The sequence below is a fragment of the Drosophila navojoa genome, chromosome 3 (assembly GCF_054131105.1).
Source record: "Drosophila navojoa isolate 15081-1374.11 chromosome 3, UAZ_NAV_1.0, whole genome shotgun sequence".
NCBI lineage: Eukaryota > Metazoa > Arthropoda > Insecta > Diptera > Drosophilidae > Drosophila > Drosophila navojoa.
In genome coordinates this window covers 19,902,400-19,914,434 of record NC_142891.1, presented here as the reverse complement: position 1 = coordinate 19,914,434, position 12,035 = coordinate 19,902,400, and the positions used below count along the sequence as shown (strand labels likewise).

The 12,035-nt window shown below is 41.5% G+C and overlaps 3 protein-coding genes across 6 annotated transcripts; 1 reads left to right on the top strand and 2 right to left on the bottom strand.

Annotated features, from left to right (window-relative positions):
• Nucleotides 1-1,885: 1,885 nt before the first annotated feature.
• LOC115561983 (uncharacterized) lies at nucleotides 1,886-5,105 on the bottom strand. 4 transcript variants are annotated; one of them, XM_089258459.1, is made up of 6 exons: nucleotides 4,710-5,105; nucleotides 4,171-4,345; nucleotides 3,929-4,108; nucleotides 3,682-3,872; nucleotides 3,004-3,621; nucleotides 1,886-2,921 (listed from the first exon to the last, which is right to left on the bottom strand). In XM_089258459.1, the coding sequence occupies exons 2-6, from the start codon at nucleotides 4,318-4,320 to the stop codon at nucleotides 2,168-2,170; spliced, it is 1,893 nt and encodes a 630-aa protein (XP_089114585.1). In that variant the 5' UTR covers nucleotides 4,321-4,345; nucleotides 4,710-5,105; the 3' UTR covers nucleotides 1,886-2,167. The 4 variants fall into 4 exon arrangements, with proteins under 4 accessions (XP_089114585.1, XP_089114586.1, XP_030238527.1 ...); XM_089258460.1 differs by lacking the exon at nucleotides 4,710-5,105 and adding an exon at nucleotides 4,404-4,617; XM_030382667.2 differs by lacking the exon at nucleotides 4,710-5,105 and adding an exon at nucleotides 4,412-4,617.
• A 136-nt stretch (nucleotides 5,106-5,241) lies between these two features.
• On the bottom strand, nucleotides 5,242-6,852 carry shv (DnaJ heat shock protein family member shriveled). The gene is made up of 2 exons (XM_030382685.2): nucleotides 5,517-6,852; nucleotides 5,242-5,451 (listed from the first exon to the last, which is right to left on the bottom strand). The coding sequence occupies exons 1-2, from the start codon at nucleotides 6,526-6,528 to the stop codon at nucleotides 5,396-5,398; spliced, it is 1,068 nt and encodes a 355-aa protein (XP_030238545.1). The 5' UTR covers nucleotides 6,529-6,852; the 3' UTR covers nucleotides 5,242-5,395.
• A 232-nt stretch (nucleotides 6,853-7,084) lies between these two features.
• Nucleotides 7,085-11,291, top strand: crq (croquemort). The gene is made up of 5 exons (XM_030382676.2): nucleotides 7,085-7,448; nucleotides 9,124-9,303; nucleotides 9,361-10,463; nucleotides 10,627-10,717; nucleotides 10,778-11,291. The coding sequence occupies exons 2-5, from the start codon at nucleotides 9,175-9,177 to the stop codon at nucleotides 10,925-10,927; spliced, it is 1,473 nt and encodes a 490-aa protein (XP_030238536.1). The 5' UTR covers nucleotides 7,085-7,448; nucleotides 9,124-9,174; the 3' UTR covers nucleotides 10,928-11,291.
• The last annotated feature ends 744 nt before the right edge of the window (nucleotides 11,292-12,035 follow it).

The window sequence follows — 12,035 nt, the reverse complement described above, 5'->3', positions numbered from 1 at the left end:
CAGCATTTTAGTCCGTGCGGGACAATTTAAAGCCGTCGCTCATCAGAGGTCAAACAGCAGATAGCGAAAGATATATAGTTACAGATATGGATATATGTATACATATACAAGTGTATATATGTATATATTATTAACAACTATGTGGCATGTCTCTTGCGTGTTAAAACTGTTAACTTGGCTATGTGTGTGTAATTATGGCCCAAGTAAAGCCCTTTTATGTCAAGTTGATGGCCATGTGGTTTTAGAATACAAAAAAAATACAGCTAAGTAGACATAACACTCCCCCACATTGAAACACCCAAAGCGCCCTGTTGCTCATGCTCACTGCTTTCAAATTGACAAACAGAGTTGTCTGTCTGACTTGTTCTTCATTCATCTTTATCTGTCACCTTTCACTTTCTACAAAACTCTTCACAGAGTAATAAATCTTTATACATACATTCAACTTGCTATCTAGAGTATCTAGCAGTCGTTACTTGCCGTCTGTCAAAGTCTTTTATTTTGTTTAAATAGTTTCGTCGATTTTAAGTTAAGATTTTGCCAACTGCCTTTGTTTAATGAAGGCCACCAAAATGCAGCCTAGACCAAAAAATGCAACAAAAAACGGAATGAGAATAAGAGAAATATATTTAAGAGACATATACATTCATTTTTAGCGAGAAATACTGTTAGCTTAAGATTGTTAGAGAGAAGCTGTTGTTTCAGTTAGTGCAAGACATGTTTTTGTTTTCTAGTACAATTTACGTTAGGATTGGGAAATTGTTAAACATAGCAAAAATTAGAAAATATAAATATTTTTTGTAGCTATATAGACATTTTCATATACATATAGAATTATATATAGTATAGTATGTCTGGAAGACTATTGCTGTAGCACTCTGAAATGGCCTTGTTTTTACACAACTTTGATGGAATATAATATAGCATATTGTATAGTAAATCCGGAACTGTAGATAAAATCCGCTATAGAGATTCGCTATGCAGTTGAAAATGGATTCGCTATGGCTTATATAAGACCAGGAATAGAAAGCGTTGCACTTTTTAGCCTTAATTTAAAAAAAATAAGAAAACAAACAGATCTAATCATGTGAGACCAACCACCTATAGCTAAACTGAAACTACGTGCGACACCATTTCTTCTAGCAAAACAGATTCCAAAGGACCAAAAATCAAAAACACTAAATAATTGTTATTTATAATTGTAAATTACATACGAGTAAAGTCAAAGCAAACCAAAATTTTTTTCGGGCACACATTGTTGTTGTTGTTTGTTTCTTTTGCAATTCATCAAGTTTTTGTGCAATATGAAATCATATTTAGTTAAATATAATACGCTTAATTTTAGTACAAAAAGCAAAATGAAAGAAATGCCCACTTAATGTAATATTTATTATATATTCGATTTATATCTCTAAAATGTATATCATCTAAATGTCATACACATACACACACAGACACACACACACACACACCTTCTCTATATATGTATGTATAAATTTTAAAGTATAATTAAATATTTATAGCCCGTGTACAAGGGGAAAGTTTTTTTAGTCCCTAAGCATTATACGATATGTCCAGATTGTGACTATATACATATATATATTAATATATAAATGTGAATGTGAGTGTCTTTTTGAGCATATATTCAAATGAAAATTCAATATTATATAGATGGAGAAATCAACACCAGCAACAACAACAACTAAAATTGTATTGATTGAAATAAATGTTTTATGTACATGTTATTGCAGTATGAAAACCAAAAGTCTTTTCTTACTCAATATATTTATGGTATGTATAACTCTATAGACGTAATAAACTATTTTCAGATATCTGAAGAAGGCTCTAAGATACCAATTGGAACGATTAAAAATGAATTCAGATGTTTTTATAATACAGCAATATAAATTGCGATTTTATTCGTTTGTTTTTTTTTTGTAGAATTCAAAAATACAGCACAGTTCACAAATCTAGAATTTGCAGGCTAAAGTAAAAAACCAACTGGGTTTAGGTTGCTTCATTGTCCTTCGCACCAAGGACTCGCTTAGTATTTGCATGCCTTTCGTTTACGCAATTCCGCTCTCTCTCTCTCTCTCTCTCTCTCTCTCTCTCTCTCTCTCTCTCTCTCTCTCTCTGTCTCTGCCTCTCGCTCTCGCTCTCTTTGGTCCTACTCGTACTTGTCAAAGTAGCGCTTCTTCAGATCCGGCGGATACGTAACATATATGTAGTGCTCATTCTGTCCACCCACCTCACTCTGCACGATCTCGTGCGTGGAGGAGGAGGCGCGTAGCGATTGCTGCGAGGCGCCAACATGACGATGCCGCGTGTCCAGCGGCCGCGGATGTGTGTTGTAGTGAACACCACCACCGATGCCAGCACCGGCCGCACCAGCAGCTCCAGAGCCGCTCATATTGCTTACCACGCTCGTGGCGATTGGCCGGCCAGAGTTACTTGTATAGTCGCGTCGGTCTAAAATGTCCTGTGGGTAGACCAGGCTCGTCGAGTGCCGATGCAGCGGCGTATTGGCGTTGGACGAGGACCCCACCACTTGCCGGCCGCCGGCCGACGAGCTGGTGGGCGTACCCTGACCCACCGCCTGCGCCGCTGGACGCTGATCGGCGATGTAGTGACGCGGACTGTGCCGATGGTATTGAACCTGTTCGGGATACAAATCGCGAGCCTGCTGCTGCTGCTGCTGTTGCTGCTGCTGCTGTTGCTGGTAGTATAGCTGTTGTTGCTGCTGCTGATGCTGTTGCTGTTGATAGGGATCGGCAGTCCGACCAGGTATCCCGCCGGCGTCCAGCTGGAGCTCCTGCTGCGTGGCATAGTCGAGATGATAGTGGTGCGGCGCTGGCATGTAGATGCTGCCGCCGGCTCCGACGCCTGCATAATGGTTGGCATTGATTGTCGTTTCTTCGGAGCTGAAACAAATGACTTGGGTTTGCTCAATCTCACATTGACGGACAGTAGCGGTTGCTGCTGCGGCCACACAGCCACACTTACTCAAATAGTATCCAAATGATGTAGTAGCAGAAACAGATGCCCGTCGACAGCACGAATATCAGTATGACAATGAGACCCCAGGGAAAGGCACGTGGTTCCAGTGGGCCATCCTCCCAGTACCGATCACAGGTGAGGTACCAGCAGACCGCCTTGTTCATCTCCTCCTCCATCTCCTTGAACGCCTGATCGGACATGGCCAGCAGCAGGCCGCCAATGCAGCTGCGTAACAGCAGCTCGCAGCGTGCCTTCAGCTTGCTCAGCTCCTCCGGTTTGCAATTGGCCCGTACCTTGGCCTGTCCGTTCGACCCGTCCACTGTTGTGCTGGGATCTGGCTGGCCGCTGCCTTCCGCATCGCCGCTGTGCTCAGCCTCGTCCGTTTCGTTTTGCTTGGACTCGGCTGAGGTCGACGCCTCAGTTTCGGTGCGTTTCAGATGCGTCTGACTGAGCTCCTTCAGTTTCATCAGCAGCTTCTCGCCGGCCGACATTGGTTTGGCTGCTGAGCCATCGCCGGCATTGGTGGCATCGGCCGGCGACTGTTTCTTCGTGGGACTTGGCTTCTCTTGGAGTAATTGACGATTTTGTACTTTGGCTGCACGAGTGGCACTCAATGTGGAAGTTCTGCAAGAGATTGGATAAAGAGATTGTGCGAGAGAGGGAGAGAGAGCGTCCTCTACTTGCCTTGGTATTAAGCTCAAGTATGCGGCATTCGCTTTGGCCAGGGCGGAGTTCTGACCCAGAGAGTCGCCCCAAACTTCGATATCAGTGACGATGTGCTGATCGCCAAACTTGAGGCTAGATGCGTCCTCCGTTTGGAATACCTCACAACGCATTATATCGCAAAAGTCGGCCAAGCAAACGGAGTCCTCTGCCTGCGTAAATTATCTCGTCAAAATGCTTTCTGTTTTGCAATTACACTTGGTTTTACCTCATTGATGATGTGCTTGTGCCGTGTATCGAAGTGCAAGTCAAGATACTTCTCCTGGTAGAAACTCTTGCCGCAACGCCGGCAGGTCCACTGCGTGGGCCGATCCCGTTGCTTTTCCTCCTGGCGTGGCGCAAACACATCTCTCAGCGGATGCAGCGGACACTCCAAGGGCAGTTTCACCTAAAATACGCCAGAGTACAATTATGGCCTAGGCATTTTATCTGCTCCAATGGTGCACTTACCTGATGCTTATCCAAAATGGGCGTCCACTTGGAGCGCACTATCTTGCGCACCAGGCGGCTGTTATCTCGCGAGCAGAGTATCTTGATAACGTTGGATGGTGGCCATGGTATTAGCAATAAAATGAAGATTAGAAATTGCCTGGATGTCATCAAACAGAGCGTGAGTGAATGCAATCTGTAATGGATACAGAGAGATAAATATATACATATATAGTAATGCGGTGCAATCGGACCTACTGACCGACTGGCCAGTTAATTACGAATGCCGCCCACTAGTTAAGCCAGTCAAGCCCTGAGCACGCAACCCTTGGCTGCGTGCCTGCTTGATTATGTTTTTTTTCTTTTTGGGTCACTTCAAGTAATAAAAAAAAGGGCAGCGCGCACAGAAAATCGATAAAGGAATGCGGCCGAGCGGGTTGTTAAGGTGTGTGTGTGTGTGTGTGTGTGGGGAGGGATGAGGCGCAGGGGGAGTGGCTGTTATTTGGCTCATCCTGACAGTTGCTAAACAAAAATTGGCAACGTAAAGTATTTGCACTCACCTCGAATTGATGGATAATCAGACGACATTCATTATTTCTCGGCACTTTTTTGTTGCTGAAAAAAGTTTCTCTTGAATTTTTAATGACAATTTTTGAGGTTAGATGTGCCTGTAACGGTTTCTATCGCGCGGTCGTTATGAATGAGCCTAAAGTGCATTCGATGTGCAAAAGAATAAAATAATAAAGAAATAGCTTTTTTTTTTGTTTCGTTTTATTCGTTTTGTTATAAATAAAAGCTGCAGTCCCGTTACTGCACGTTCGCACTGCTGAAAGTTTCTGCGCTCTTTAACCCGCAAACGGCGAGCGCTCGCTCTTTCTCTCTCGCTCTCTATTGGCCTTTCACCTCATTGTCCTGCGCCGGATCTTACAGCTGTTTCGCAGAGTTGCCAGATAGTTGGCATGGCTTAGACTGCAAAACAATATATATTCGCCGCATACTTTCAGGCAGTGCAAATAAAAATAAAACCTTTACTTTTTAAATTTAATTAAATTTATTTTTTCCTGTTCATGTTGTTTGCTGCTACAGTTGCACTTGTGGCATGTGGAACGACTCCGAATTGATTTATATTTTTACAATTACTAGACTACATTAAGGTTTTCTTGCGCACAACTTCCTCTGGCAACAAAAGTCTTCACATCTACAATAAATACTACTTAATGTACAGCCCCGATGCATGTCCAAAGATTCACAGCCCATTGTAGACGCGATTAATGGACGACTGTTGGAGTATTTTCTTGAGAGCTGAAAACAAAAACAAAATTTTTGATTTACATATATGAAAATCCTTTGAAAATGTTGTAACCCACCTTCTTTGTCCTCCTCTGTCAAGTCCTGCTTGGGGAACTCCACATCGAATGTTATGTAAAGATTGCCCGTCAGATTGTTGTTCTCAAAGTTTGGCATGCCCTCTCCCTTCTTACGTATGCGTGCGCCCGGCCAGGTGATCTTCTCACGCGTTACGCTAACACTGTGCCCATCTAAATGTTTAATATCCATTGTAAAACCAATGAGTGCATCCTGCAGACTGATGGTCACATTTGTATACAAGTCATCGCCCTTGCGTTGGAATCGTGGATGCGGCATCTGCTGAACGCGCACAATCAAGTCTCCAGGCTCGCCATCAATGTGTGGCTCGCCTTCGGCCACAAATCGTGTCTCCTGGCCATCAACCATACCCTGCTCCACCTCAATCTCCAGGGTGCGCTCCTCGTTGACCAGCTTCACGTTAGGACACTCATCGCAAACAGTTTGTTGTATCATCTGGAAGCGTCCAGGTCCCAAATTTCGTGTCACCATCTCCTGCCGACAATTGCATTTGCGCGTACCAGAGGCTGGTTTCATTACGGGCTTGTTGCGCACGATTTCCACAAAGTTGCCTGAGTAGAGCTCCTCCAGGGAGACATACATGTTCATCACAATGTCTGCGCCACGGGGCGTATCGTGCTGGTGGGGATCACCATTGCCAAAATGGAACCCAAAGTCGCCAAAGAAACTTGAGAACGGATCACCACCATGGTCCATCATACCCTCCTTCTTAAGGCACTCCTCGCCGCAACGATCGTATGTCTTGCGTTTATCCGGATTTGAGAGGACCTCGTATGCAGCACCCAGATCTTGAAATTTAGTTGACGCATCCGGATCATCTTTATTTTTGTCCGGATGCAGCTCTTTGGCGAGTCGCCGATACGCCTTCTTTATTTCATTCGTGTTGGCATTCCGTTTTACTTTCAGAATACCATAGAAGTCTCGCCCCGCAAGCGCCTCGTCAAGTAGAAAGAGCGCTAGCTGCACAAGTAACAGGCCTTTTATTAGCTGCATTATGTGTGAATCGTTTGTTTGTTTGCTTTTTTGACTACGTGGTTAGTATTCTCGTTGTGTATTATTTCACTTAAACATTATTTCCTTATCTTATGAATGATTTTCAGCTCGTCAAAACAACACGGCTGGCAAATTTATCAAAAAAACTATCTAAGCTTGTGTGTGTGCATCGTGGTTGCCGTTGATTGGTCGAAACCGGCGTGGCGGTGCTGCCACCTAATGGCTTATACCAGCTGTTTGTACTTCTAGTATTTTTGTTCTTTGGCGGTCACACTGAAAACACGTGTACACCAATTATCGATATTAAAAATAAGTCAAGTATTAACTCTTTTACAACTTAGTCATTGCCTACTGGGTCTAAGCGGATTTCAATTTAACAATTTCATTCATTCAAGACAAGCACATAGGAAATAATATGTTCGCATCGCAATTTGGCAGCTGTATAAATAGTGAAATTAGATAAATATTCAATGGTGAATTCTATTATTTTAGATGTTTACACGCAAATCTGTTTTTCATTAATCACAAAAGCGCGAGTATATATGAAAATACCCATCTCTAATAGCAGTGTTGGTTAGCGGCGCATTTTAGTAACAAATTTGTGAAACACCAAGCGCAAGTGTTTATTATTATTTCATGAAAACAGACAAACAGTTAGGCTTGGATAACTGTTGCTGTCAGTTGTTGAAACTCTCGAAAAGTCCTTAGTTTATAAAGCTTTTTTAAATACAATTGCTTTTGTTTTTTGGTTAAATTCACGAAAATTGCAAAACCAAGGAAAGGTATAAAGCCTTGTGTTATGTATGCTCAAGGTTAACAATTAGTGTCAACAACTAACCGAAGACGAAAAGGAGGAGGAGAGGCGAATACAGAGAGGGAGAGAGAGAGAGAGCCATTTGAATAGATCAACAATAAAAGTAGTGAGTAATACATGCATTTTAATGAGCTGTTGTATTCTCAGCAACTTATTATGCACTTTGACAACTAAAATTCTAAGTGAATCACCGGCTAAAGTAGAAGTTCAGAGTGTTATATGAGTTGCATTCTTATCGAAAATATTTCTTTACTTTTCCAAACAAGGCATTATCAGCAATACCCAAGCAGTACAGTAAATAGCAAACAAAGAAGTGTAAATGCTATTTATTACTTACATATACAGTCGACTTGCGGTATTCCAAACCTCCGATATTTCGAACCTCTTATTAATTCAACGTAATTACGAGTCCCCTACGAAATCTCTATAATTCGATTTATGGCCATACATTTTTATGCACTCAGTAATTCGAACTAAAAAATCATTACTCATATGATTGAAACATTTTATTTATCTCAAAAACTTCAAGCCATTAATAAAACATTCCAAATATTTTAGAGTCCCTTGAGTTTTGATTCCTTTTTCTTTATTAATTTTATCAGCAACAGTCTTAAGCTGTGGGTAAACAAGCCTTATCGTTTATTAACTTTTGTTTTCATTATTATAACTAAAGCTTTTTTCTCAATAAAATGTCTGAATCTCAAGTGTTCGTTCACAATAGGCTTTACTGTTTGATACGGGTATTACATTACATGAATTAGTTTAGGACAAGCTGTAAACTTATCTATGTATATAAAAACGTGTTAGCTGTTATCTTATCTCTATATATAGCTGTTAGATTATCTATATCTGTATCTAAAAATATGTAGTTATTGCTCCGATGTCAAAACAAAGTTCTAATCAACCACTTGTTTTATTTAGACTATCTTATCGTAGTTATAAATAATATAGGTTTAAGCAATGGGTAAACTAGACCTTAACGGCGGTCAATATCCATGTAAACATATAAGAAACACGCCCTTTTCATCAAATATAGGAGATATCGCTGACCCTGTTAAGCTAATCTATATATTATTGATACTATATTAGCTATACAACTCTTTTATATAATTCTTCTACAATTCGAGCATATACATTTTAATATAGTATTTCTATAGAGCCCGCATTACACGCTTCCCTCATGAATAGACATGCGCTATGACCGAATCGAATTTGAAATTTCAGTCATATATCATGGGACTGTATACCACAAGGCACTATCAATTGCATTCCTAAGTAGCTCATGCACTTCAGATAAGGATTAGTTGCTGATTATGCTAAGAAGTGGTTCATTCAAATAAGCAAGCATCAAGTAATCGACCCGCAGTCTTTGGTCGTCTGTGGAAGCGTGCGTTTGTGAGCTCAAGTCAACGGATCGATTGGTACTACGTAAGTGGTTGAAAATACCCATTTAAGTTTAGCACGCAATCCCAGAAGCCCTACAAATATATTGGAAATTCTGGTACATGGGCACTCGGGAGAACTTGTACGCGGCTAATCTGTAGGACGGATATGTCCATTAGCAGATATGATATCTGCGTATCGAAAACTCTTGAGAGCTAAGCGATAAGTCGACAAGTGTCGAACGTATTTAAATGTATTATTAGACCAATGCCACTCAGCTGGGGGCACCTGGGCAATTGCGCCCATAAAAAGCCTATAAAATCTTAATCTTCACGATTAGCTTTAGTGAACTATTGATTATACAACAGTCTCTACATTTTGTTCTCCTCTACTTGCAGATGCTCTAACTTAACAGCGACTACAGTTTTCGATAATCCTCTTCTATCATCATGTGCTGTGAGTGCTGTGGCGAAACGCAGCGCAAAAGCTGGGTCTTTGGCATTGGCTCAGTTTTTGTCGTGCTGGGCATACTCCTGGTCGTGCTCTGGCCCAATTTGGCGGATAATCTAGTCGAGAGTGTAAGTTGGCCAAATCTCCCATTGTGATCATAATCTTAAGAACTCTTCGATTTTTAGGGCTTGAAACTGGAGCCAGGCACCGACACATACGACAGCTGGCTGGAGGCTCCCATACCTATTTACCTGAAATTCTATATGTTTAACTGGACCAATCCCCAGGATATACGCAATCCGAACATCAAGCCGCACTTCAACGAAATGGGCCCGTATGTGTTCCTCGAGAAGCATAAAAAGGAAAACTACACATTCTTCGACAATGCTACTGTAGCGTATTATGAGCGTCGCACCTGGTTCTTCGATGAGGAGCAATCCAATGGCACATTGCATGACATGATTACGGCGGCGCATGCCATAACCGCCACCGTAGCCGATGAGATGCGTCACTCGAAGAAGATTGTGAAAAAGATTGTTAACTTTATGTTGAACCATGAGGGCGGCACTTTATACACCACAAAGCCCGTGCACGAATGGATATTCGATGGCTATCAGGATGATCTTACGGACTTTCTGAATCTATTCAACACCTCGAAAATTCACATACCGTATACGCGATTCGGTTGGCTAGCGGATCGAAACGGTTCGCTGGAATACGATGGTCTGTTTACCATACACACGGGCACCGATGACATCTCAAATATGGGTCGCCTGACCCACTGGAATGGGAAAGGCGAAACAGGATTCTATAAGATGCCTTGCGGCATTGTCAACGGTACCACGGGTGATCTGTTTCCACCCAAGATGAACGTCCTGGATGAGATTACCATATTTGCCACCGATGCGTGTCGCTTCATGAATCTGCGACCGCAGGGAACCATGGAGATGTATGGTCTTACTGCAACACGTTGGGTGGGCACTGAGGAGACTCTGGACTCGGGCGAGAATTATCCCAATCAGGCCTGCTTCTGCGATCCACGCATGGAGGAGTGCCCCAAAACGGGCGTGGTCGAGTGCAAGGAATGTCGCGACAAAGCCCCGATATATTCATCATTTCCACATTTCTATTTGGCTGACAAGTCGTACTTGAATGCTGTCAGCGGTCTAAGCCCGGATAAAGCCAAACACGAGTTCGTTATGGCCGTAGAGCCAACCACCGGCGTGCCAGTCCAGGTGCATGGTCGCATCCAGATCAATATGATGCTGGAGCCCGATGATGATTACGAGTATGTTTTACATGTTTTTATTGCAGTTTATGCTTTGTTCATATCTAAATTGAATTGGCCAAATAATATATTGGCAAGGACTTGAGCAGAGCATTAACCAATTGGCCCATATTCTATAATACTCTATATATTTATTTATATTTCCATACTTTCTATTTATCAGCATCTATCGTGGCATTCAGAAGGTGTTGATGCCAATGTTTTGGTTCGATCAGTACGCCCAGCTCAGTCCCGAGCTGGCCTCCAGGGCTAAGGTGAGTGAAGCTAATACAAAGACTTGCGTTAGTTTTGAATCATATTTTGTTTGCTTTTAGCTGGCCATCAACTTGTCGGACTATGGCGTCTACTTTGGCATTGCGTGCATTGTTTTTGGTGGCCTCTTTTTGGTCACTGGAATCGCATTGACGGTAACCAAGAGATGGGTACGTCGGCCCGTTGACGATGAGGACATATTGACCAATTGAAAGCAGTAATTTAACTGACCAAACTCTAGCCAAATTGTGCCAGGACACACATACACATAAAGAAACACACACAGACACTTGTTAACTTTACTAGTTCATCGTTTGCCTAAGCTTGTTAATAGTTGACGACGGCCTCTAATAGACGCCGATGTATATATGTGCTACATGCAGCATTTGTGATATACACACTCTTATTTTAAGTGCAATCAATATACATGAATTTTGTAATGTATTACCTTTACTCACATTTTACCCATCCAAATGTTATGTACTTGCTTTAACATTCCCGTTGTGTCTGTTTGAAGCTGCGATTTGTAATTTTACAAAAAACCAAAACAAATAAATCACATTTATGTACAACTTACATTTACAATAAGAAACAAGTGGTTTAAATCATGATTTTTATTATTCATATATGTATTTATATATATAGTACACATACACGTATAGATAGTTATTACTATTTTGGCACTGGCTGCTGCATATATAATATATATGCAAGCAGTTGCCAGGATATATTGCTAGATTCCATAAGAAAAACTTGATTGGAATCGCAGCGTTTTGCTATAGCTCTATACTATATGGCCGATTTTGATAACATATAGCTGCAAAAGGTGTGTGTGTGTGTGTGTGTGCACGTGTGTGTGTCATATATGTGTGTGCGTGTGTGTTGTCTTTAACTGTGCCACCGGATCATTTAGCCATAGGCTTTTAGTCGAGAAAAACCTACGCAAATATTTGTGACAACAGCCAACACACATACACAAATACATTCAACACGCACACTTACACACACACACACACACACAGGGGTTAATATAAACATAATATGAATATGAATATGCATCAAAATCATCAACTTAAAATTCAAAATCATAATCAAATGCAAAATAATAATTAAAACAGAAGCGTCAACGCTCACTCGCTAAATTCAAAATTCAAATATTAAAATAATAAAACAAACGGTGGGGCAAGGCCTAGGCAATTATTTGATAAATGGCATTCCGAGGGCGCGCACTCGATTTAAGATAAATCAAAAACAAATTCTTTAGTTCAGCAAAACAGGCGAAATCAATGACCGTGCCAAAGACACAAAGGGAGAGAGCCA

What these genes read in the sequence shown, in the direction of transcription:
- LOC115561983 (XM_089258459.1), bottom strand. Translation starts at nt 4,320, where the DNA reads ATGACATCCAGGCAATTTCTAATCTTCATTTTATTGCTAATACCATGG. An exon ending in ACAAGCACATCATCAATGAG is followed by an intron (nt 3,873 to 3,928) that starts GTAAAACCAAGT and finishes TAATTTACGCAG; the next exon opens with GCAGAGGACTCCGTTTGCTT. An exon ending in ATCATTTGGATACTATTTGA is followed by an intron (nt 2,922 to 3,003) that starts GTAAGTGTGGCT and finishes CATTTGTTTCAG; the next exon opens with CTCCGAAGAAACGACAATCA.
- crq (XM_030382676.2), top strand. Translation starts at nt 9,175, where the DNA reads ATGTGCTGTGAGTGCTGTGGCGAAACGCAGCGCAAAAGCTGGGTCTTT. An exon ending in CGGATAATCTAGTCGAGAGT is followed by an intron (nt 9,304 to 9,360) that starts GTAAGTTGGCCA and finishes TTCGATTTTTAG; the next exon opens with GGCTTGAAACTGGAGCCAGG. An exon ending in GAGCCCGATGATGATTACGA is followed by an intron (nt 10,464 to 10,626) that starts GTATGTTTTACA and finishes TCTATTTATCAG; the next exon opens with CATCTATCGTGGCATTCAGA.
- shv (XM_030382685.2), bottom strand. Translation starts at nt 6,528, where the DNA reads ATGCAGCTAATAAAAGGCCTGTTACTTGTGCAGCTAGCGCTCTTTCTA. An exon ending in GACAGAGGAGGACAAAGAAG is followed by an intron (nt 5,452 to 5,516) that starts GTGGGTTACAAC and finishes TTTTGTTTTCAG; the next exon opens with CTCTCAAGAAAATACTCCAA.